This window comes from Lithobates pipiens, unplaced genomic scaffold (genome assembly GCF_037356315.1).
Source record: "Lithobates pipiens isolate NorthernLeopardFrog02 unplaced genomic scaffold, aLitPip1_a1.2 Scaffold_28, whole genome shotgun sequence".
Taxonomy (NCBI): Eukaryota; Metazoa; Chordata; class Amphibia; order Anura; family Ranidae; genus Lithobates; species Lithobates pipiens.
This window is the reverse complement of record NW_027507789.1, coordinates 51,476,108-51,501,843: the sequence shown is the minus strand read 5'-3', so window position 1 is coordinate 51,501,843 and position 25,736 is coordinate 51,476,108. Positions and strand designations below refer to the sequence as shown.

The 25,736-nt window shown below is 41.6% G+C and overlaps 1 protein-coding gene across 1 annotated transcript in view; it reads right to left on the bottom strand.

Moving 5' to 3' along the window:
- Positions 1–4,838: 4,838 nt before the first annotated feature.
- Positions 4,839–25,736, bottom strand: part of DNTTIP1 (deoxynucleotidyltransferase terminal interacting protein 1) — a 34,989-nt gene continuing 14,091 nt past the window's right edge. The window contains exons 6-13 of the mRNA XM_077459212.1: positions 23,234–23,290; positions 23,092–23,153; positions 18,950–18,995; positions 14,835–14,893; positions 14,687–14,747; positions 10,155–10,226; positions 9,747–9,802; positions 4,839–6,517 (exon numbers count right to left, since the gene is read on the bottom strand). Coding sequence (XP_077315338.1) covers positions 6,409–6,517; positions 9,747–9,802; positions 10,155–10,226; positions 14,687–14,747; positions 14,835–14,893; positions 18,950–18,995; positions 23,092–23,153; positions 23,234–23,290 — 522 coding nt within the window. The 3' untranslated portion in view covers positions 4,839–6,408. The remainder of the gene's footprint in view (positions 6,518–9,746; positions 9,803–10,154; positions 10,227–14,686; positions 14,748–14,834; positions 14,894–18,949; positions 18,996–23,091; positions 23,154–23,233; positions 23,291–25,736) is intronic.

The window sequence follows — 25,736 nt, the reverse complement described above, 5'->3', positions numbered from 1 at the left end:
AAGTCCCAAAAACCCCTTTCCTTGTAATATTATTATATAGTATTCTCTTTAATATATAAAAATTAACTGAATATATGGTTTTGTGATTGGCTGCATTCAATTGTATGTGTGAACATTTTAGTTCTTTTACTTCGTGCAGAGTCCCAAGATACTTCGGACTGTGATGTTTACCTTCCAGATATTACACATCGCCTATCTCAGAATTTATAGTTCCTCTTTATTTTGTTTTCCTTTTTTTTGTACTATATGTTCTATTTTCGATGTAACTATCTAAAATGTTGAGATTGAATATTAATAAAACTCTTTGTAAAAGAAAGTTATCCCCTCTACCCCTGGAGACAATTCTGTATTTTTTCAACCTTTTTTAATTCACTGACATTACTTACCGGTAAAAATTTACCTCCCCAAAAGGTAACCCCAAAACAAGAAATTAAGGGAGTCATCAGAAAATGAAGGCACAGGCAGCAATAAAAGCCTCACAGACATTTTAAGATTTCATAGCTCTACCAAAGCAAAAAGGGTTATATTTGCCATCTTTGTCTGACCTGGAGAGTTTTCTGTTCCTCTGACCTCTTTCCTAGAAGAGAAATCCCCAGTGCAGACATAGATGACAATGAAACCTGGCAAAAGTTCTAACCCTCTTCCACAATTAGAAAAAAAAGTTGTGGGCGCGGCCCCAGAGGACCTCTTCCCCTTCTCTTTTCTTTCTTCTTCCCCCCCCCCCTTTTCTTTGCTTTTTACCTTTTTCTTTGCTCCCTCTTTATGGGCACTCTTACCCACGGTCTGTATTCTATCTATTCCTCTTTTTTTTTTTCTATTTGTCCTTTTTGGTGACTCCCATTTAGAGGAGTTGGCATGTGGTTGAAGATTATACTGATATGAGATATTTTGAAGTCGAGACGACTTATCTCAGGGAGGAAAATTCCATTTTCTTTTTATCTTTATTTTTCTCCATCGCTCCTTCTGTATGCCTGTTTAGCAGCCAAGCCTGGCACCTATGTGTCTTTATATCAATATTTTTGATGTTACCTGAGCTAGGCTGCACTATATATGGCCCTTTTTGAGACGCAATTGAATTTACAATATGATTATCTGTTTATACTGGGCCTTTGCTTTTTTTTCCTTTTACTACCTTTATTGTCTTGTGGAACATTATAACACCTATGTATCCTCCCCTCATTGAGACACTCGTTTATTTTCCCCTCATTTTTCTGTCTGATGTCTCAGTCACATGTCTGTATTGCTATGTTATGCTTAACTTTCAATAAAAATATTTGTAAAAGAAAAATTTTAAAGAAACTATTAAAACATTTTTTTTCTTAATCTCGGTATAAATACAGCTGTTCTGTGAAGCCCTCAAAGGTTTGATAGAAAACATTAGTAAACAGCAGCACGAAAGCCACGTAAAACATCAGACAGGTCAGGGATAAAGTTGTGGACAAGTTAAAGCAGGGTTAGGTTATAAAAAAAATAAAAATATCCCAAGCTTTGAACATCTCACGGAGCACTGTTCAATCAATCATCTGAAAATGAAAAGGGTATGGCACAACTACAAACCTACCAAGACATGGCCGTCCTTAACTGACAGACTGGACAAGGAGAGCATTAATCAGAGAAGCAGCCAAGAGACTCATGATAACCCTGGAGGAGCTGCAGAGATCCACAACTCAAGTGGGAGAAGCTGTGCACAGGACAACTATTAGTCACACATGCCACAAATCTGGCCTTTATGGAAGAGTGGCAGAAAGAAAGACATTGTTGAAAGAAAGCCATGTGGGGGACACAGCAAATATGTGGAAGAAGGGGATCTGGTCAGATGAGACCAAATTTGAACTTTTTGGCCTAAAAGCAAAACACTATGGGGGTTATTTACAAAAGGCAATTCCACTTTGCACTGCAAGTGCAGTCGCTGTAAATCTAAGGGGTAGATCTGAAACGAGTGGAAGCTCTGCTGATTTTATCATCCAATCATGTGCAAGCTAAAATGCTGTTTTTTATTTTCCTTGCATGTCCCCCTCGGATCTACAGCAACTTTACTTCCAAATGCACTTTCAGTGCACTTGCAGTGCAAAGTGGATTTTCCTTTAGTAAATAACCCCCTGTGTTTGGTGGAAAACTAACACAGCACATCACCCTGAACACACCATCAGGTGTGGTGGCAGCATCATGTTGTGGTTGATGCTTTTTTTCAGTAGGGAGAGGGAAGTTGGTCAGAGTTGATGGGAAGATGGATGGAGCCAAATACAGGGCAATAGTAGAAGAAAACCTGTTGGAGTCTGCAAAAGACTTGAGACTGAGGTGGAGGTTCACCTTCCAGCAGGACAATGACCCTAAACATACAGCCAGATCTACAATGTAATGGTTTAGATCAAAGCATATTCAGGTGTTAGAATGGCCCAGTCAAAGTCCAGACCTAAACCCAATTGAGCATCTGTGACAAGACTTGAAAATTGCTGTTCACAGACGCTCTCCATCCAGTCTGGCAGAGTTTGAACTATTTTGCAAAATATTGCAAATAATTAAAAATTTCTCTCTACATGTGCAAAGCTGGTAGGGACATACCCAAGAAGACTTGCAGCTGTGATTCAGAGAAAGGGGGTTCTACAAAATATGAATAAAAATGCACGCCACAATTTTCACATGTAGTGGAACCTACAAGCGTTTCACAATACGACCAATTCTTTTTTTTAAATTCTGACTTCGTTTGCGAGTGTTGTCTCGCAAAACGAGTGGGATTCAAGCCTCTGCGGTGTGCATTACTGAGATGGAGGGGCACCGTTGACACTTGGAGCCGTTCGGAAATACTCCTTTCCCAAGCCTTTCCGAGTGCATCCGAGCGGTCTCAGAGTATTTCTGAGTCTCTCTGGCGCCCCCCACCTATGACCATATGCGGTATTGCATGCAACAGAAGTCAATGTGGAACTAATTATCTTTGTTTCCATTGACTTCTATGGGGAAACTCACTTAGATATGCGAGTGCTTTGGATTTCAAGCATTCTCCTGGAATGGATTATGCTCGTAATCCAAGATGCCACTGTATTTATTTGTAAAAAAAAAAAATGTGAAAACCATTTATCATATTTCTTTCACTTTAAAATTATAAGCGACTTTGTGTTCGTATATCACATAAAAAAAAAACAATAAAATACATTTACATTTTTAGCTGTAAACAAAATGTGCAAAATGTCTTTTTTTTTTTTTTTTTAACCCATAATTTTTTTTTTTTCCATGAAAGGTATCATAACAAATATTTGACAATTAGACACCACTTGATCATAATAATTGATCAATACAACAGGATTGATCATAATACTTGTTCGACACATAATGTGAGAAAAAACAAAACAATGTACAACAGAAGAAAGGATAATAAGTATTGATATCTATTAGTTATGCTGGCCATACACTATACGAAAAATTGTCCGAAATTCGGTCATTTAGACAGTTTGTTTGTTTTTTGGCCAGTTAATGGGCACAAAATCGATAATCATTGGGATGTTTTTGAGCCGAAAAAATGGACAAGTTTGGAAATTTTCTGCCGAACGAATGATAAATTGAAAGGTTAATGTGTTTCCCATTAAAAAACTACACTAGGTATAGGTAAAAAAAAAAAAAAACACACACACAAACAAACAAAAAATGCATTAATTTATGTCCACTGAATGATTTATTGGTCATTACATGATGGCACTATTGTTTGCTCTCACATCAGTACTATTAAAAGGTTACAGTCTTTTAAGTATTTAGAAGCTCTAGGATGAGACAGCCAGGCTTGCCATTTATTTTTAAAGGTAATAGTGGTGTTGTTTTTTTATGCTAGAATTAGTTTGAATTGAGCTTGAGTGTTTAATCTCGAGAGTACATTCGGAAAATTGGGCGCATCAGTGGATTTCCATAAATTGGTTATATTAAGCCTTACCACTGTTAATATAGGAGTCACGATCGTTCTGTATATTAAAGGGGTAAATATTAAGATTTATACCCAATAGAGTCATGGCAGGAGTAAGTTTAGTTAGGTTGCCAGGGAGGTTGGACAAGGTGGTAGATACAGATTTACAAAAACCGTGAAAGTTTGCAACTCCATAAGGTGTGGAGGAGGTTGCCAACTTGTTAGTTGCATCCCCATCATATAGGGGAGACGGAAGGGTATATTTTTGATTGTTTATATGGTGTGAGGTACCATTGTTTAAAAATTTCTGAGTGTTGTCCCAATGTTCTACACAAGAGGAGGCTCTGCTAGATATCTGTATGGCTTTCTGCATGAATACCTTTTCAAGACATTGTTTTTATACAAATTACCTAATTTATCCAATTCCTGTACCCCAATAAGGTATTCTTCTGGCATTGTACTGAAGAGTGTCTTGGAACTCATTTACACCAGAACATTGCAGTAACACATATTAAATGAGTGGGTGCCCTGCAGTGTCATTCATTGTGAATGGCACCCCAACATAGCCTTAAAATTCACAAGGGCTGCAAGGCACCACAGCACAACACAATGTTCTGTGCATTGTATTTTGAAAAAAGCACTGTTCTCCTCTTTTTTTCTCACAGGGGGCACCGCAGCAGCAGGGGCCACTGGCTCATGCTGCTGTCAATCAAATCCTGTGAGTAGAGAGCTATGGAGCAGGGCTAAGCCACAATGTATGTGTCAGACTCACACAATATGGCTACAGGTCGAGCCTGCAGGAGTGTTCGAATAGAAAGCAGGAGAAATTAGACAGATCACTGCTCCAGGTGGGTATAATAATCCACCAAAAAGAAAGGGCATGGTGCTAGCTCTGGCTCGCAACCGTGAACATGTAGACCAAGTGAGAAAAATTTGCTGCACACCAAAATCTGTCCAACAGGTTTATTGAAAGACTGACACCAGGACTAAAACAATGGACCAAGGGGTGACGATTTTTCACACATACATTGTTGTTCTTCAAAACCCGAGGTTTTTGAAGAGCCTGCAGGAGTGCCCCCATAGAAAGCAGCTTGCTATGGGGGCACCCAGAAACCTAAAGATTAGTTAAAACCCCAAGCATTATATATTTTCTGAAAGCAGAGTGGATAGTTGTAATTTTTTGTCATACAATATTTGTGCAGCAGTTTATCAAGCAAAACATTTCAGTAAGATAATTGAAGTTAAAGTGTTACTAAACTCACAACAGTAAAATCAGTCTGTATATGCAGTAAAAAATGCTTGTTATATTCACTGTGGAACCTAAGGGGTTAATCCTGTTAAAATTGTGTAAAAAGGCTGTTTGATCCTGTCTTCTCTGACCCCCCCCCCCTCCACTGTCCCCAATCCATCTTCTGCTACTACAGAACCTTTGGGGGCATGCTGCACATGCTCAGTATAGTGTGTATTGCTAAAGGCTTTTTTTTTTCCTCGGGAGGGTTCACGTGATCAGCATAGAGCCAATCAGCACTGTCAATGCCGGGGGTCATGCAGCCACATAGGACAGTCACAGGAGAATGAAAACTCATCCTACAAGGTTTAACCAGACACCGAAGACGTCATAAGACTGATATATACTGCTGATGAGAAAAGGTATTTAGCAGTTTATATTTACTAAAATAACTGCATTTCCATGTTCTGTGTACTGTGGGAGACCAGATATAGTGAATGCAGGGTCCTGGGTTTAGTAACACTTTAATGTTAGGCCAAACACAATATATTACCCATTTTTTTGGTATGAAAGATGAGGTTGCACTGAGTAAATAGATACCCAATATATCACGCTTTAAATTTGCACGCCCCCACAAAATGACATTGAACTTCAGTACCATATATTTATTATAGGTGATGCTTTAAAAGCCCTTACAGGTCAACAGTTTAGAGTTAACCATGAATAATAGCCCTAGAATTATCGCTCTCACTCCAGCTTTTGTGGTGATATGCAACATATATATCACAAGAGGCATTGTTGTGCCTAGGTGCCCCAAACGTGTGCATTTAGGTTTTACGTGTGCATGCACATGGGGGTGGGCTCAAAATTTTTAGGAGGTTGGGGGGTCACAGAAAGTGATCAGGCGGCTGTACAGCTGCTTGATCACTTTCATAAGCAGACAGCTTGTAGAAAAAGGTTGTTGAAGAGCAGCACGCTGCATTTTGGTGTAAATGGATCCCTAGTCATGGTGATGCAGAGAGCAATAATCATTTTTACATGCAGCTATCCTTAGCAAACAATAAGATTATAGTTTACCGTAGTCAGGTGAGAAGGGATGATTTTTGAATAGTCATTGCTGTGAACTGCCCTTCTTTTTTTAATCATCAATGCTTTTTGCCCCACCATTACAGAGTACTTTATTGTCAATTGGCCAAGATGGCTTTGTAAAATAGCTTTCATCATTATGAAAGTCAACCACATTTCAAGAAGATCATTCGGGGAGTGTCAAAGTTAACAAAACATTTGGCAGCTACTCCTGTTCTGTCCGCACCAGCTCCATGTACTTTTTCATCTTCACAGTCATCCAAAGTGGAACGACAAATTGCTTCAATTCATCTAGCCTCAGCTCCAATGAGTCTCTGTAATAAAACCAGCCACAAATGAGAGAGAAAAAAAAAAAAAATATGCAGAAACTAGAAACTGAGCACAAGCAGTGAAAGACTCCTGGAGACATGAAAATGATAAAGGCTATGCACACTTCAAGCACTGGTAACCTTTACTGACCCTTTCCACGGTTTAGGAGATATTTACTAAAAGACAGCGGCACGCAGGCGCACTATCCCCCTTAGCAGCATGCCGCTGCTAAAGGCGATATGCCATTAGCGGAAGCTCCCGTGCACATGCGCGGGAGTGACGTCATCGCTGCTCCGGCGCTGTGAGTGGCCGGAGCAGCGATACCCGGAAGAAGATGGCCGCTCAGGACTACAGGTGACAGCGATGACATGACTGGCTCCTGTGTCAGGTAAGTGGCAGGTAATGGGCTACTATGCGATGCATAGTAGCCCATTATGCTTTACCTTTGCAGGGAGAAGAGGAAGTAAACCCATCAGGGTTTACTTCCTCTTTAAAAATTAACCCAGGCAGACAGTGCTGTGAAAAACTATTTGCCCCGTCCTGATTTTTTATTTTTTTGCATATTTCTCACACTCAAATAATTCAGATCAAACAAATTTTAATATTACACAAAGATAACCCGAGTAAATCCAAGATGCAGTTTTTAAATTATTATATAATTCATTAATGTTCAAACCTGCCTGGTCCTATGTGAAAAGGTAACTGCCCCCTCCCATGCTGAATTACGAATGAACAGTGATTAACCACAATTCTTTGGAAAGACGAGTTAAATTTCAATTGCCACAACCAGGCCTGATTACTGCCAGACGTGTTGAATCAAGAAATCACATAAATAGCGTGCTTCACTTTGTCAGACAGCTTCTAACAGTTTACAAAAAGCCACATATCATGCCGCAATCTAAAAAAATTCAAGAACAGATTAGAAACAAAATAATGAACATGTATCGGTCTAGGAAGGGTTTCAAAGCCATTTCTAAGTCTTTGGAACTCTAGTGAACCACCGGCAGACCATTATCCAATAAATAGAGATAACTTGGAACAGTGTTGAACCTTCCCAGGAGTGGCCAGCCTACAAAAATTACTCCAAGAGCATTGCGACGACTCATCTAGGTGGTCTTAAAAGAACCCAGAACAACATCTAAAAGAACTGCAGGCCTCACTTGCCTCGGGTAAGATCAGTGTTTATTATTCAACAAGAAAGACTGGGCAAAAATGGCATCCATGGGAGAGTTCCAAGGCCAAAGCCACTGCTGACCAAAACGAAACAAAGGCACATCTCACATTTACCAAAAAACATCTGGATTATCCAAGACTTTTAGGCAAATATTCTGTGGACTGATGAGACAAAACCTTTACTTTTTGGATGGTGTGCATCTCGCTACATCTGGCATAAAACTAATACAGCATTTCATAACCAGAACATCATACCAACAGTTAGACATGGTGATAGTCTGGTGCTGCTTTGCAGCTTCAGGACCTGGACGTCTTACCATAATTGATGAAACCATGAACCCTGAGCTCTACCAGAAAATAATAAAGAATGTCTGGCCAGTTTGTGACCTCAAGCTCAAGCGCACTACGGTTATGGAGCAGGACAATGATCCGAAACACAACAGCCAGTCCACCTCCAAATGGTTCAAACAAAGCAAAATGTAGGTTTTGGAGCGGCCTAGTCAAAGCCCAGACTTAAATCCAATTGCGATGCTGTATCATGACCTTACACAGGCCGTTCATGCTAGAAAACCCTCTAATGTGGCTGAATTAAAACAATTCTGCAAAGAAGAGTGGGCCAAAATTGCTCCACAGCAATGTGAAAGACTCATTGCCAGTTATCGCAAACGCTTGATTGCAGTTGTTGCTGCCAAGGGTGGCACAACCAGTTATTAGGTTTAGGGAGCAATTACTCTTTCACATAAAACCAGGCCGGTTTAGACAGATTTTTTTACCTTAATAAATGAAATCATCATTTAAAAACTGCATTTTGTATTTACTCTGGTTATCTCTGAGTAATAATAAAATTAGTTTGATGATCCGAGTCATTTAAGTGTGACAAACATGCAAAAAAAAATAAAAAATCAAATATAATATTATATATATATATATATATATATATATATATATATATATATATATATATATATATAGAGTGAACTAGCCACCACTGTTCTCCTAGGCTCCGGGCAGACGTCCATCATTAGGGTGAAATGCGCATAGGATGGAGCCTAGCAGTGATACCGTCACGTCAATCATGGCAAACAGAGTGGTGGTTTGTTTGAAATCTCTATATCTACACTGTCTTGCGAGTCGTTTTACCCTTCTTTTGAAATAAAGGAGGCACAAAGTTTGCTACACTATGGAGTTTTTCCATGTGATTTCTTTACTGGGCGATGTCAATTCCATTGATGCTGAAAACCATTGTCTGAGGAAGTGTTGAGTGCATAGAGAGGGTTACATATGTCCACCTGGGAGCTGACTGGTAAATGCTGAGCTTGCCAAGACTGCCATGGTTTTGGGAGTACGGTATGCGGCCTTATTACTTCTTTGGTGGGGGCACACTATATTTACTATTACAACACAGACAACCTATATGATTGCACATCTATGGGAGATTATTTTGTGTGATTATTCAATCACCTGCAGGGCCTTATTTTACATCTGTTGGATTTTCTGTTTCACAAGTTTAAATATTAGATTCACATATGAAATATTATTGTTTTTTTGTGAACACTATTTAAAGGGATGATAATTTGATCTTAAATGGACAGGATCATTTTTTAAAACACATCGGGGCAGTGCAACACAATTTTTTATTTTGTATGTGTTTTTTTTTAATTATACTGTCACAATATTGTAGCATGCAGGACCTAGCAGCAAAAGGGTCGCTGGTTCAAATCCCGACCACGACACCATCTGCCTGGAGTTTGCATGTTCTCCCTGTGGCTGTGGGCGTTTCCTCCGGGTACCCCGGTTTCCTCCCACACTCTAAAGACATGCTGGTAGGTTAATGGGATCCTGTCTAAATTGGCCCTAGTATATGTATGAATGCGTGTTAGGGACCTTAGATTGTAAGCTCCTTGAAGGTAGGGACTGATGTGAATGTACATTGTATATGTAAAGTGCTGCGTAAATTGATAGCGCTATATAAGCAACTAAAATAAAAATATAAAAATAAAAAATAAAACAAGAAAAATCACTCCAACATCTGCTTTAACTAAATGCTTTGTATATCCTTACCTATACTCATCAGTGGTTGCTAAATCTAGGATATCTTGGTCCAAAAGAAGGTACACCTACAACAAACAGTGTTAGTATTATTGGTTTTATGTTAATACAGTGAAAGGCCAGGTAAACATTAAAAAGACAAATGAATGAGATCAATTAAAATATATAAAATAAAATAAAAACTTAAAGGAATTTTGTTCTAAAATACTTGAATTTAGAAAGCATATAAAACGAATCAATTGGTTTTATTGTGCCAAAAACTTTACAAGAAACCAGATTTTTCAGTTTAGTCCCCTTTGTGACTGCACATTATCAATGTAAACATGTGGTCCCAGACCTGAGCAAAATGTATTCTTTCAGGATGCAAGTGGTTTAATCTGCTGCCCTTGTCCCAGAGTCTCGCTCATCCAAAAAACATACCATTTTGCCACCTGTGGCTTTCATGTGCTGCTGTTCTGTCAGCCACTGCTTGTCCTGGGCATCAGCTGCATACTGCAAATTTAACAAAAGAAGTATATGAGCTACAGTTAAAGAGACCACCCACTTGGAGGGTAACAAAAGAAAGCACACCCATCATTCACCACAAGACAGACATATCTTGTTCACTGGCCCATTCCATTTTTGCTAGATCACCCACTAATGATGTGATGGGGGATAACCACCTCAATACTGGGCACTTTCACCCCATTGCTTTCAGACCAATTTTCAGCTTTTAGCGCTCTCACATTTTGAATGAGAAGTGTCATGCAACACTGCACCCAAATTCAATATTTATCATTTTTTTCAAATGAATAGAGCCTTCTTTTGGTGGTATTTGATAAACACTGGGGTTTTTATTTTTTACGATACAAATGAAAAAAAAATAAAATAAATAAAAGACGGAAATTCTTTTTTAAAAATGCATTTTTCCTAGTTTTGGTTATAAGAGAACTAATTTCTCTTCATAAATTTTGAGCACCAATTATGCTGCTACATTTCTTTGGTAACAATAACCAAAATCAGTGTATATTATTTGGTCTGTGTGAAAGTTAGAGAGTCCACAAGCTATGGTAACAATGACAGATGTTGATCGGCCACAGGCGGTGATGGGGGATGTGATGGGGGACTGACAGATGTTTTGTGCCCTGTGACAGATGTGATGGAGACAGATGTTTTGTGCACTGATGTTTTATGGGGCCACTGACACGGGTTATGGGGACAGGGGTGACAGTGGTGCTTGGTGTACGGTTTGTGGGGGGGAATCTGTGACAGCTCTCATAATAAAATCATTCTTACACAGAGCTGTTACAAGGCTCCAGATTCCCCCGTCCCCCACCATGCACTAAGCTCTCACTAAGCTCGACGGGGAGCTTAGTGAGAGATCACAACAATCACAGGTTGGGGACACGCTGCGAGCACTCTTTCTGAGGACGTTTCTGAACGTCCACTCAGAACAGGGAAAGGACCACCCAGCTGTTTATGTACAGTGGCCGGATGGGAAGTGGTTAAAGTGCTATTAAAAGGTAAATTTTTATTTTTTAATCTCCACATGAAAATATTCAGAGGTAGAGAGAGAAAGGATAACGCTGTAAAATTTCATATGGCAATTGCAATTAAAGAACGGAACCGGTCCACAAACAAACAACGCTGACATCAGTGAAGACACATACTTGTAAGAAGGGGATGATAAAAGTCCAAATTACTGTTGCTTTCTAGCCCTGAATGGCAGATAAAGGAGGATTTGGTGAAATAAGGGAAAGCCTTTCAAGCAGAGTTTATGGAGGGCCCTTCATGGTAAACCAATCCTGGGCAGCTCCTGGTGTAGTGAAAAAAAATGGACTCTGCCTCCATCGATCACCCTCAGGCGAGCCAAATAAGCCATTGAATATATAATCCCAGATTCCATCATTGTCAAGGTGGCTCGCTGTTTCTGCAGTTCCACTGAGAAATCAGGGAATATTGAGACAGCCACATTCTCAAAGTGAATTTGGCCCTTTTGCCTGGCCTTTCCCAAGACTAGGTCCCAGTCTTTGCAGCTGAGCATTCTGGCAAATTAAGGAAGTGGTGCAGTACCAGGAACAGGAACGGTTGTGCTGGCACTCTATGGGCCCTTTCCACAGCAGAAGCAGGAGAAAAGTTTGCATCAGGAAAAGCATGCTTGAGCCATTTTTCCACAAAATCCCCATGATTCTGACCCTCCGCCTTTTTAGGGAGACCCACAATCCTGAGGTTAATCCATAGCAGGTGATTTTCAAGGTCATCAGCTTTCTGGCACCAGGAGGAGAGCCGTTTCTCTGCTGCCGACACCCTGCTAGGGAAAAGTGAAAAATTGTCCTCTAGAGAAGAGATTCTTCATTCACCCTCTCTCTCACTCTCTGCATGTCCTGCCTCAGCAGGCTGATATCCACCCGGATTTCATCTATTTTACCTGTGAGAGAAGTGCCACAAGAAGAGATAGCACTCAGCAATTGCGTGTTTTCCTATTCCAGGGTAACTTTACTTGCTTGCTTTCTCTGTTGTGGATGCATGTTTAGGAGTCTCTGTGGCAGCTGTCCACTGCTCCTCGTATAAAGAGGGCTGCGGCTGTCATCTTGTTTCTCGGCCTGGACAAATTCTCTCAGCCGCTCCGTGGTCATAGAGGAGCGATCCTTACTAATGGCGGTAGCTGGGATTTTGAAAGCAGCTTGCAGAACTCCCTCTAGACACGTCCAGCCATCTTAGCTGCAGCCACGCCCAAACAAAACATACTTACCTGCTCTGTGTAATGGTTTTGCACAGAGCAACCCCATTCCTCCTCTTCTCAGGACCCCACCAGCGCTCCAGGTCCCTCCCTCCTGCCCATATAGCAAGCAGCTGCTCCCCCCCCTTTTTTTTTTTCCTTCATGTATTATGTACAGACCTGTTTATGTATGTATTATGTATAATTGTTTTTATTATGTTTTTGTTTGTAAATGGATTTTGACTGAAGTATTCAGCCTTTAAGAAGCAGATGTACCAATATAACCGCAAAACATGTCGGCTTTGACTGCTTGTATATAGTGTACCTACTGTACATACTTTACTGATTTTGTGTATATTTTTCAATAATTACATATTTATATAATTTTTTTTACATTTTGTGTTATATTATACTTGTCTAGAGGTGACAGTTCAACACCCTATATCCATTTACCAACTTTCCTTATATGTTTTTATTACAAAATTATGTAAGCAGATTGCAGTTCCTCTTTAAGGAACAGAGGGACAGGCAAGCACAAGCTGCCTCACAATGGGGTTGATTTACTCAAAGGGCAGAGATTGTTCATTCAGCAGTTTCAATGTTTGATCTGCAAAGTGTATGATCACATACCTTAGTAAACAAAGTTAATTTGTATTCACTTTGAATGCCCAATCAAGTGCAAGGCAAAATTAAAAAAAAAAAAAAAGGATTTTGCCTATTAAATGTATTGGATGAGTTTGATGTGGCTGGGAGACGAATAAGCTCCAATCTGTCTCCCTGATCTACAAAAGTCTATGGGGCTCTACTGCATATGCACAGGTAACAGGTTAAATAGGATCAGCCATCCAAAAGGTAAACATCATGGCTGGACAAGGTACCAGGACTAGCCATGTATGGAGCTTTGGGGTTGGAAATGAAAGGGGGGGGGGTGACCTTCATCAGAAACGTTCAGAAAACTGTAAGTAGTAAACAAGCATTATATTTAGAATACGCTGAGGTATGGGGACACAATTTGTTGGAGACCACCAGGTGCTATGCTTTTATGCAACATATAACATTTGCTGAAGACCAAGCTAACAAAAAAAACCACAAGGGTCCTTTCACATGGGACGGATCCGTGATGGCTATATTCTTTATTGATTATACAGCTTGATATGATGCAATAATCAGCTGATTTTCTGGTGAAACTGACGTAATGCATTTTCTGCTTTAAGGTAAAAAACCTTCAGTAAGCAGCTTCCCCCCCAAGGTCTCCCCTATACTTACCTGAGCCTGAACTTGATCCAGCAATGTGCACAAGACCCAAGGCTCTCTCGGTTCTCTCCCTCTTCATTGACAGACACAGCAGCAGGAGCATGTGTGTCAATGACAGCCAGTAAAGCGGAAGTGGGGGGCAGGGCTGAGCCAAGTTCTGTATGACTTGTGGCTTGCAATGGGGGGCAATCATAGGAGAAGAGTAGCCAGGAGCAACGGCGAAGGACCTGAGAAAGGGAGGATCGGGGCTGCTCTGTGCAAAACCATTACAAAGAGCAGGTACGTATAACATGTTTGTTTTTAAGAGAAGACGCCACAAAATGCCCGCTATTACCTTTATTAGCCAGGAAATCCTTTTCTGTGCCCCTCTTGGCCCCTCCTCTCTGTCCAGTGTCCCCACACACTCGTGCGTGCTCCCTCCTGAGCCCCCCTGCTGTGTCCATGGACACGGACAGAAAGGCCCCATTCACATCGGAGCATTTTGAAGCTTGAAGCCTGAAGCTACAAAACGCTGGAGGGAAAAAAAAAAAAAAAATCAATTATTCTCTATGGAGATGGTTCACATCTCCACTCCAAAATGCTTGAAGCCAGAAGCTCCAAAACGTCTGAAGCTCAAACAGGTTCTGGAGTTCTTTTTAGGCAGATTTGGGCATTTTTCAGCTTTTTACGTTTACATAAAGAGGTGGAATTTCAGGGCCTAGTAACAAAGTGAAACTAAATCAAAAGGTGGCAGAGGAAAAACATTTCTGGCAAATAAAAGGTAACCACAAGCATCTTTTAATTTAAAACGTGCAGGTTAACTTTAAGCAAGACAGGCATCCTACCACCCAACACCTCCAATAAGACATCTTAGAGGTTCCAAATGACAAGTGAGCACTCATCCAGGTAATTCTAATCATAAGATTTTTGGATTTGGATGCCAGTGATTTTAAAATAAATTAGGTCCTTTACAACTATGTCACCTAATGATAGCATGTACTGTATGTAAATTCTCAGTTACCTTAAAAAGCTCTGGGTGTTTAGTATAAATCCGACCCCTGGTCCCTCCCATGCCTAGAGCCCTAGGAGCAAACACACAACATGTTGGTGAAAGGGTATATGGTTGGGATTAATTACAATCTATGAGAAATAACTGATATGCATCTTACTTATTGGCACGTGATCCCAGCACAAATGTCGTTTTCTCATCCAGTCTAGATGGATCCCACTAGAACAAAATAAAATAAAAAGATAATAATTATGCATGGCCAGTGTACTTCAGTACAGCTGTTATGAGCTGCATATATATAGACTTATTTCTAAAAGGTGAAGCTTCACAGCGCTCATCCTTATCCTTCTTCCTAACTAGATACAGAGTCAAGGACTTGGAATAAGCCCGGGTTCACACTATAACATGCCGCGGATCGCACAAGAGCGCTGTGCATCCCTGTTCCCCGTTTCAGGGACGAATCAGGACCGATTCTTTGGCTGAAATCGGCCCTGAAACGGAGCCAAAGACGCACAGCCACCCCGGAGATATGTGAACCAGTTCCATAGGGAGCCAGTCACATTCTTCTGCTATGCGAATTAGATGCAGGGAAACGCACATCTAATTCACATAGGTGTGAATGGGGGCTGAGTGTTTCTTGGTCAATGACTCCCCAACTAGTGAAGGAAGGGTAAAAGAAAAAAAACCCTAGCTTGAAACTGCAAACACAGGTCAGCAACCATACTACTATTCTATTAAATAATGAATTCCTGAATGAATTCCTCTGATAAAGATGGAATACATTTTGGAACCCATTTAAAAAAAAAAAAAAAAAAAAAAAAAAAAGAACTGCGCTTCTTCCTGTGGAGTAGAGTGTTGGAGCTCCTGCGCAGGTATAGGTGAGCACCCCCCAGAATGGGGACAATTGAATGGATTCGTTCAGACCCTATGCTATGTAACTTTTGACAAAAGTAATCTATAGAGAGGCTGAGCCTGCACACTTGGATGGGATGACCTCCCATGGCCTGGGAATACCTCAAATTGCCCTGCAGGGCACGAGGGCCAGAGGAGAGATTTGAGTTCTGTATCTCTATTGATAACAGGGTTTTTTTTTTTAAATATATTATGTATCTTTTTTCTCATGGATCAGTTGGCAATTGTGCTACCAAGGTATGTGCTGAAACTACTGACTGTACCCTTTTTATGAGCAATGTTTACTTGTTTCTGTAAGGGCTCTTTTGTTTTGTACTTCTACCTTGAAATTTAATAAAAAAAATATTGGAAATGAAGAAAAAAATACAAACCGTGCGGAAATACTACAAATGTTGCCAATTATGGGAATATCTTCCCGAGATCTTGCATGTTTAGCATTGCCAATTGTATGGTGTAGACGTTCCCATGAGAGAAGCAAGTGTCTTTGTGGTGCCAATAGTGCCTATTGGTGGCTTTATGCATATTATATACCGGTACATCAATATTCGTCTATGCAAAGATATGTTTTGAGGCAAATATATCTTTATTGTTTTACAATAGAACAAAGAAATAGAAAGTCAAGGCCAATTTGAGATACATAAAGATCATGGACATAATGTGCAATCAGCAAAAGATATGTTTAATTATTTGGATCTTTTTTATTTTGTTTTGGACAAGGATTGTAAGGATTAGAGCCTATGTCTGTGTTTTGCATTCCAATATAATTCTATAAGAATGCACAACCAACTTAAAGCGGTAGTACACTCTGACAATGATACCACATTTAAGCAATAGATCATTTAAATTAGTTGTTTTTAATTACAATGTCACTATTAGTATGCTCCAAAGGCGTTCTGTTAGAAATAAAGACACTTGTGATCGCTCCCTCCCACATGATCATAACTGCCGCAATCACAACTATGGTCCTGTGCAGTGCTTTATTTCCGCCCGCAGTAGGTTTCCCTGGACATAATTCCACACATGCGCATTAAACACGGCATCCACACCTCGTTTTTTCGTTTCCAGTCACTACGGAAACCTTCTACAGCGAATAGGAGCCAATCCTGTTGCAGCCTTACTCCAGAAGGAAAAAGGAGTCTCGCGGGATCTTGGGGCTGACACCAACAGTAGGAAATGACACAGCATTTTTTTGGCAGGGTCTATGCTTGCCGAAAAATTAGTTCTTATTCTTGCGCAGTAAGGAAGCGGGTAAGAGAAGAATAATAAAAAAAAAAGGCAAATTATACTATAGCCTGCTATTATTAATTTAATGAAAAATTATCAGACTGGGTATACAACTGTTTTAAGGGCCAGTTAACACGAGTGCGATGCCAGACATCGCATGTGATTCACACCACATTGCTTTGCCGATCACATGTGATGTCTGTGCTATGCAAATACAATCTGTATGGCTGAATTCACATCTCATTTGGACCAAACTCGTGAAGGACCCTTTTTTCGCACCAGAATCAGATCAGATTCTGTTATTCTGATTCACTACGCAATCAGTTTGCATGAAAAGGTTTGCAATATAGGTGCAGTGCGGATTTGCATCAAATTCGCACCACATCTAGTGAGAACCGAGCCCAAGGCAAGTAAAATGCAGATAAGGGGGGCGGAACCAGTGCGCAGCATGTGAGGAGTGAAGGGACAGAGTTCCGTCTGCAGGCTTTTGATCCTTACCTGATCCTGCAAAAGCAGCGCCCGTTTTTTGAGCTGAGCTGCTGGGGATGTGTGCTGGGACCTCTGGGGAACCTCAGAGGATGGTCAAATATGGGCCCCCCCTGGACCAAAATGCCAGGAGAATGACTAGCCCGCTTTGCCTGGGGCTCTAAAAATAGCGCTGGTGACCGGGAGGATGAGGAATGGCTGCCGCTGCAGAGACCTGTGAAGACTCCACAACCAGCTTCTCCTCCACCGGACCGGGTGAGTCCCAGACCCCAGAGGGCTCATGTTCAGAGAAGAGGGAGATCGCTGGACAGATTGAATAACTGAATAGGTAGAGCTGGCAAGGGGGGAGGAGGAGGATGAACCGTCCCTTACACAGATAACGACAGGAATACAGGGATGTCAGAACAAACTTATTGATCATTTTGGGGAACTTAAGCTGGAGTTCTCATTCATGAAACATGATATGCAGAAACTCTGGGAAAAGGCTCAGGCTGAAGACCAATCGCATTGCTTCCCTGGAAGATACTGTCAGACCTCTGGACACTGCTGCGCAGGTGACCAAGTAAACCCTTTCTGAGCACATAAAAGATGGCTGACATGGAAGACTGCTTGAGAAGAAAAAAAACAAACAAAACATACAGCTGGTGGGGTTCCCTGAGGGGGTGGAGGGGGAGACACATGAAAGAATTTTTGGAGAGTTAACTGTTCCTTAGGATTTTATACTTTAGAGTAAGAAAACATAGTGAATGCGGATGTACTTTTATATAGGATGACGTATGAGGCCAGGGGTGCCCCCAAGAAATTCAGGAAGGTAGGGTTTAGACTCCAAGAGCACACTGGAGGAAGAAGGGGCCTGTAGTAGCGTCTATAACTAGGAGCATAATCCAAACGATAGAGTTCCACCAGAGGGTGGGAGTATGAGCACAATGCATAGGCAATAAATATTGAAGTTAGAAGGATGTAGGGCATTTAAAGCTATGGTTTCTAAAATAAACGTTGGAACCCCTTGGGGGAGGGGGGGGGTTCTGCCCTAACAGAATAGGGTGATCAGGTACCTCCTTCTACAGGACATGTTGGGGAGTTCTATAAAGTGACTATACTGAGCTACGGGGTAGGGCTGGGATTCAGGACATTGTGGTCACAGACTGCTGATGGTTACATTATTATCTGGATCACTGTGGAATTCATTGATGCCTATACATGATGTAATACCTACCTGATGTCTTGTATCAAAAACTGATGCCATCAAAAGAAGCCCAAAGCCTGCTGACACAGGCCTTACTTTTATCTGTGTTTGTATATGGCAGGGTAGGAAACATAAGTAAATCTCTCCAATGGAGGGATCCAAAACAAGGGAAGAAGAGAGAACTTCTGTCAGTGATGTTTTTCTTTCTTTTGCTATCTGTACCTTTATGTCTTTATGACAACGTTATCCAAAACACAAAAAAAGTTAGCTAGTTAGTTGGAGATCAAGATGTAGCGATTTGTGACCCATAGACCAGAAGTAGTTGTGTATCTTTATAGAAATGCTTTGTAATTACTGCATATATTGGATCTTGAAATGAGCCAATTCTGTGCACCATTTTTATTTAAATAGCAAACATTAAAATTTTCATACAAAAAGCATATTCACAACTTTTCTTGTTTTTTTACCTTTGGCCCTTCACGTCGGATGGGATCGACAGTCTTGATTTTCAGCCTGTAGAGGGAAAAAAGAAAATACCAGCGGGCCATTTAATTGCATTCATCTGTAAGATGGTGCTAATGTTTGTGTTGCAAACGTTCATATTAATAATGCATTTAATTAAAAAAATACCCCAAAGCAATGGTCTGGTCAGATGACATGTCTGCAGATAAGTGTAAACAAGCTCCCCATCTATATACTCAATCCCAATGTTTCATTCAGGCTGGGTTCACACAAGTGTGAATTTGATGCGGGTTTCTCCGAATCCAATTCGCATGACAGGAGATTGTGACCGGCTCTTTATGGAGCCGGTTCACATATAGTATCTGTGGCGGCTCCGGAGCGGCTTGCACAGGAGTCCTGTGTGTCTTTAGCTCAGTTTCAGGGTCAAATTCAGACAAACATTAGGCCCCGATTCATCCCTGAAATGGAGAACAGGGACGCACTGGATCCCTGCTGCGAGCTGCATCTGTCGGCAGTGTGAACCCAGCCTACAATGAAAAATTAAAATGACCTGAAAAAGTTGGAATACTTCCCAGGGATGTCAAAAGAATAACAATGTATGAAAATGTGCACTGCAGTACAAGACCTCGCCAGTGGAATTATTAACCGTTTTGCTACGTTTACCAAAATTAAACACTATGGGGCAGGGGTAGGCAACCCCCCGGCACTGGTGCCACAAGCGGCACTCAAAGCCTTTTGCCAGCACTCAACTCCCTCCCCATCAGCAGAGCAGCGCAGGGAAGTGAGACACTAATGCATTCCAATTCCAGCATTCCCCACACCGCACCTGTACTGAGGGGGAGGCACGGTGCCCCCACACATTGTAAAAGATGGGAAACTTTGCTGTAGCTGCAATCGTCAGCTTTTGTGATGGGGAAGAGACTGGGTGCAGTTCTGCTATTGGGGGGGGGGGGGTCCCTGTTTCTAGGAGGAGGTGGCCTATTATTGGCCACCACTGCTAAAGCCAATCACAGTCCTGCTAGTGCCGCCCACAATCTGGAGGAAAATGACTCGCTTAGTTGCCACTACCAATCTCAGAAAGAAGGGATTTCACTGTGATTGAGAAAACCCCAATCAGGTGACAGTTTGTGGAATTACTGTTGATCTTCCAGGAACTTTGTTGAAATTATTCCTGAACCTTTGCGTCACTTACTACTGAACCCCTGCATTGTGTCCCTTTAAGCCACAGCCAGTATTCAGCACACTTTTTCTCAGCTGTGGGGGCCCAACTTATGATCCTGCACAGGCCCACTGCTTTCAGAAAATGCCCGACCTGAGCTCATCATTGCGCATCCATTCCAGATGCTTTTACGTGACATCCCATACAAGCAGGTGGGCTGGATGCGAGAGGTGGATCAGCAGAATGAGTGTGCCAAGACAGGTAGATAGGTCATCTCTGCTTCCTTTCACCACTATGCCTATCACGCATATCATAGATGAGAAGCAGAGTTCAGCGATGGGGCAGATGAGCTGCAGGGGAGTTCAGCGATGGGGCAGATGAGCTGCAGGGGAGTTCAGCGATGGGGCAGATGAGCTGCAGGGGAGTTCAGCGATGGGGCAGATGAGCTGCAGGGGAGTTCAGCGATGGGGCAGATGAGCTGCAGGGGAGTTCAGCGATGGGGCAGATGAGCTGCAGGGGAGTTCAGCGATGGGGCAGATGAGCTGCAGGGGAGTTCAGCGATGGGGCAGATGAGCTGCAGGGGAGTTCAGCGATGGGGCAGATGAGCTGCAGGGGAGTTCAGCGATGGGGCAGATGAGCTGCAGGGGAGTTCAGCGATGGGGCAGATGAGCTGCAGGGGAGTTCAGCGATGGGGCAGATGAGCAGGGGGGTTCAGCGATGGGGCAGATGAGCAGGGGGGTTCAGCGATGGGGCAGATGAGCAGGGGGGTTCAGTGTTAGGATCAAAGAGAAGGTAATTTAGTAGTGAAACAGAAGATCATCGGTGGAGCCGATGTGTAGGGAGGTACAGTGGTGGGGCAGATGAAAAAAGGGGGCAATTGATGGAGCAGATGAGCAGCAGGGTTACAGTGGTGGGACAGATGTGCAGGAGGTACAGTAGTGGGAGGGATCACATGGGGGTTACAGTGGTGGGACAGATGAGCAGAGGGTTACAGTGGTGGGTCAGATGAGCAGGGGGGTTACAGTGGTGGGGCAGATGAGCAGGGGGGACAGTGATTTGAGGTGTGACGTTGCAGGAATTGGGGCTGATCTGAGGTGTGAGAGTGCAGGATGTTAATTTCTCACTACTAAAGTAGTTCACAGCATTTAGTTTATAAAAAATCCTTTTCGTGATTGAGAGTGTGAAGTTGACATTTTTTTTGTTATAAAATCGGCGAGCGCGATTTCTTTAAAAATATTTTTCCGCGCACTGTGCTCAAAAGGTTGCCTACCCCTGCTATGGGGCATAGTTATAAGCAGTGAACATTACGTTCAAATATTCACTCCAGGTGTATCCTCCTGGGGCATGCGTTTTAAATTACATTGATCACTTCACCTGCAATAAATGTTTGAGGAATGTCACATACATGTCTGCACATTTTAATATAAGGGAAAAAACAAACACAATTCCAAACTGAAAATGAAAGGGACAATCCAGCCAAAACTTACGGTAGACATAAGATTCTAGCCATTTCTCAGAGTTGGAGTTTAAAAGGGGCTTTTTGATGAGAAATGTAAATACCATTTCTCCGAGACACACATGTGGACCCCAGGTTAACAGAAAATAACTCTGTAATTACAATGCCACCTGCTGCTGAAATACAGTACTGCAAAGGCAGTTTTGTTTAGAATCCATTTCATTTCAAAAGGACGGAACCTGGGAGGAACAGGGACAGTGAGGAAATTCCCCTGCTGTATTCTAAATAGTAGTGTGCATTAGAAGAACCTCCATATTACTGTGTGAAAATCCAAAATAAACCTTTGAGGTGGCAGCTTTGCCTTCTTGTATACTCCATTGGTTTTGTTTCTCGCACGTGCTGGTTTGTGGCCCTGGGGGCTCAGTCCCATGGGATTAGGGACCGGTGGCTGCAATTGGAATGCCACACACGTCAGGGGTATGAAAATTACATTTGGTTTGTTGATATGAGAAATTATGTTTTTAGAGGTTATTGCTTGTTATTTATGTTCTTGTCAATAGTGTATAATTATTGTTATATGTGTTATCATAGATTCAAACTCCTGAAGAAGCGGAATTTTTAGCGGTCAGATGCATAAAGATTTTTGGTGACATCTCTACCTCCCTCTGCTTGACCTGTGGAAAGTCCATCTAAAAGAGATACCTGCTGGTAGCCCAACAAGGGCAGTATTATTGGTAAAAAAAAAGCATTGAGATATTCAAGGGTGGATATATGATACATAGGGATATAACCAATCCATCTGCTATTAAGATCAGATTTTAAAACTGGATTGTGTTTGTTCTTAATACATTGATTTTACGACATTGTATAAATAAAATACATTTGCTTTAAATGAAATTTCTCATTAATAAACTCATTTATATTGGTGCTGTAAAAAAAAAAATCTAAGTGCTGAAATATTAGTAGTTTCATATAAAATATGGGATTTCTTTTTAACTGGAAACACCTTCAGGGGAATCTATTACCCACTCTGCTTTTAGCTGCTATTTGAAAGCCCAGCAATGACAATTATACATCCAAGGAGACTTCAGGAGGGGAGGAGGGGGTTTTCTCAGCCAAGTACATCCACCTGTCTGTATGCCTAAGCTAAGGGCAGATGGATTTTTGGAAGTAAATACTACGTAGATCATCAGCCCTTACTGAAAATGGCCGTGTCTAGAAATGTCAGGGGGGTAGGGGGCAGGTTCTAAGTGATTTCTCAGCAAACTAAAACATGGAGACATGGGTGGATGGATAGATGGGCGACTTGGCTTTGAACAACAACAATGAATTAAATAGTGCTTTTGGTTTGTGGTGCTCAGATACAGCGTAGTTCTTCTATCAAAAATTTAAAAAAACGGCTTGCGTTGGTCTTTAATTCAGGAAATCCTTGCTGATCACACCTGAAATAAAATGAGACTAAATAGCCAATAAAAGAACATGATTCAGATAAAATCTAGGCCATAAATTCTCATATTACTACTTGTACTTACGATGCGAGTCCTAAGGAATTTCGGTCATTGTGGGAGCTCAGTACAGGGGGGCGCCCTTTTCTCTGCGAGAAAGACAGTCTTTAGATAAGGCTTTCTAGTGTAGACTAAATTACAGTATGTATTACTCTAAAGTCATACTAACCTTTTTGGGTATTGGACTCCTTCGCATGTTTGACTCCTCATCTATCTGCCTTGGTCGCTGAGCCAAAAGACAAGGAAAAAAAGAAACTCAGATGCTACCAACTACTCAAAACATTTTATCATATTCTTAAAACAATAAAACTTTTTTAGGGTTATATATTCCTAAATCTGAGCACAACTAGTGGTTTATTAAACTAAACATAACCAAGGTGTAGGCGCAATAAACTGATCCATAACTACCAAAATTAGCCAGATAGAGAGATATATAGATTATATATCACACACACACACACACACACACACACACACACACACACACACACACACACACACAGAGCATCTCACAAAAATTAGTACACCCCTCTAATTTTGTAAATATTTTATTATATCTTTTCATGTGACAACACTGAAGAAAGGTCACATTGCTACAAATGTAAAGTAGTGAGTGTACAGCTTGTATATTTGCTGTCCCCTCAAAATAGCTCAACACACAGCCATTAATGTCTAAACCGCTAGCAAAAAAAGTGAGTACAGCCCTAATTGAAAATGTCCAAACTGGGCCCAAAGTGTCAATATTTTGTGTGGCCACCGTTATTTTTCAAAACTGCCTTAACCCTCTTGGGCATGGAGTTCACCAGAGCTTCACAGGTTGCCACTGGAATCCTCTTCCACTCCTCCTGACGACATCACAGAGCTGGTGGACCTTGCTCTCTTCCACCTTCCGTTTGAGGCTGCCCCACAGATGCGTAATGGGGTTTAGGTCTGGAGACATGCTTGGTCAGTCCATCACCTTTACCCCTCAACTCCTTTAGCAAGGCAGTGGTCGTCTTGGAGGTGTGTTTGGGGTCGTTATCACGTTGGAATACTGCCCTTAGGCCTAGTCTACGAAGGGCAGGGATCATGCTCGGCATCAGTATGTCACAATACAATACATGTTGGCATTCATGGTTCCTTCAATGAACTGTTCCCCAGGTGCCAGCAGCACTCATGCAGTCCCAGACAAATGACACTCCCACCACCATGCTTGACTGTAGGCAAGACACACTTGTCTTTGTACTCCTCACCTGGTTACCACCACACACGCTTGAGACCAATTTAACCAAATTAGTTTATCTTGGTCTCAGACCACAGAACATGGTTCCAGTAATCCTTGCCCTTAGTCAGCTTGTCTTCAGCGAACTGTTTGTGGGCTCTCTTGTACAACATCTTTAGAAGGGGCTTCCTTCTGGGACGACAGCCATGAAGACCAATTTGATGCAGTTTGTGGTATATGGTCTGAGCACTGACTGGCTGACACCCCCCACCCCTTCAACCTCTGCAGCAATGCTGGCAGCATTCATACATCTACTTCCCAAAGACAACCTCTGGATATGATGCTGAGTACGTGCACTCAACTTCTTTGGTCGACCATGGCGAGGCCTGTTCTGAGTGGAATCTGTTAAACAGCTGTATGGTCTTGGCCACTGTGCTGCAGCTCAGTTTCAGGGTCTTGGAAATCTTCTTATAGCCTAGGCAATCTTTATGTAGAACAATTCTTCAGATCCTCAGAGAGTTCTTTTCCATGAGGTGCCATGTGTGTAACTTCCAGTGACCAGTATGAGATAGAGGTGTGCATCTTCACTCACAATTCGATCCAATTACGATTATCTGGTCAACGATTCGATTCTATTTCGCAATGCACCATGATTACCGATGAACTCCCACTTCCACTTGGGCCATCTAGGGGGCCCTTCCTCCCTACAATCTCCTGAGAAACATCACAGGTCCCAAAAGATTGCACAGCCATTCAGCACAGCAGTGAGACATACGCACCTGGCTGTGAAGCTGCAAGCTGTCCACAGTAATATTGCCAGCGCCATGGACAGGCGGGGGAGAGAAGGGAAGGTTTGGGTGGCCACGTCGCTGGATTGTGGAACAGGCAAGTGTCTTATCAAAAAGTCAGAACATACACTTTTTTTTGTAGCCAATGACTTTTAATAAACAAAAATTGATTGGAACTCCACTTTGAATAAAAAATAACCTCACTCCCTTAACCCCTGCAGCCCTGGAATATTTGGCTGCTGAATGACCAGGCCATTTTTTGCAATTCAGCGCTGCGTTACTTTAACTGACAATTCTGCGGACATGCGACGTTGTGTCCAAACAAAATTGATGTCCTTTTTTTTCCCCACAAATAGAGCTTTTTTTTGGTGGTATTTGATCGCCTCTGCGGTTTTTATTTTTTGCGCTATAAACAAAAAAAAGTGTCAATTTTGAAAAAAAACTATATTTTGTACTTTTTGCTATAATAAATGTCCCCATTTTTTTTTAAAAAAGCTAATTTTTTCTCAGTTTAGGCTGATATGTATTCTTCTACATATTTTTGGTAAAATAAACCAAAATCGCTATAAGCCTATATTGATTGGTTTGCGCAAAAGTTATACCCCGTTTCCCCTAAAATAAGACCTAGTGTGATTGTCGATGATAGCTGCAATAAAAGCCCTACCCCCCAAATAAGCCCTAGT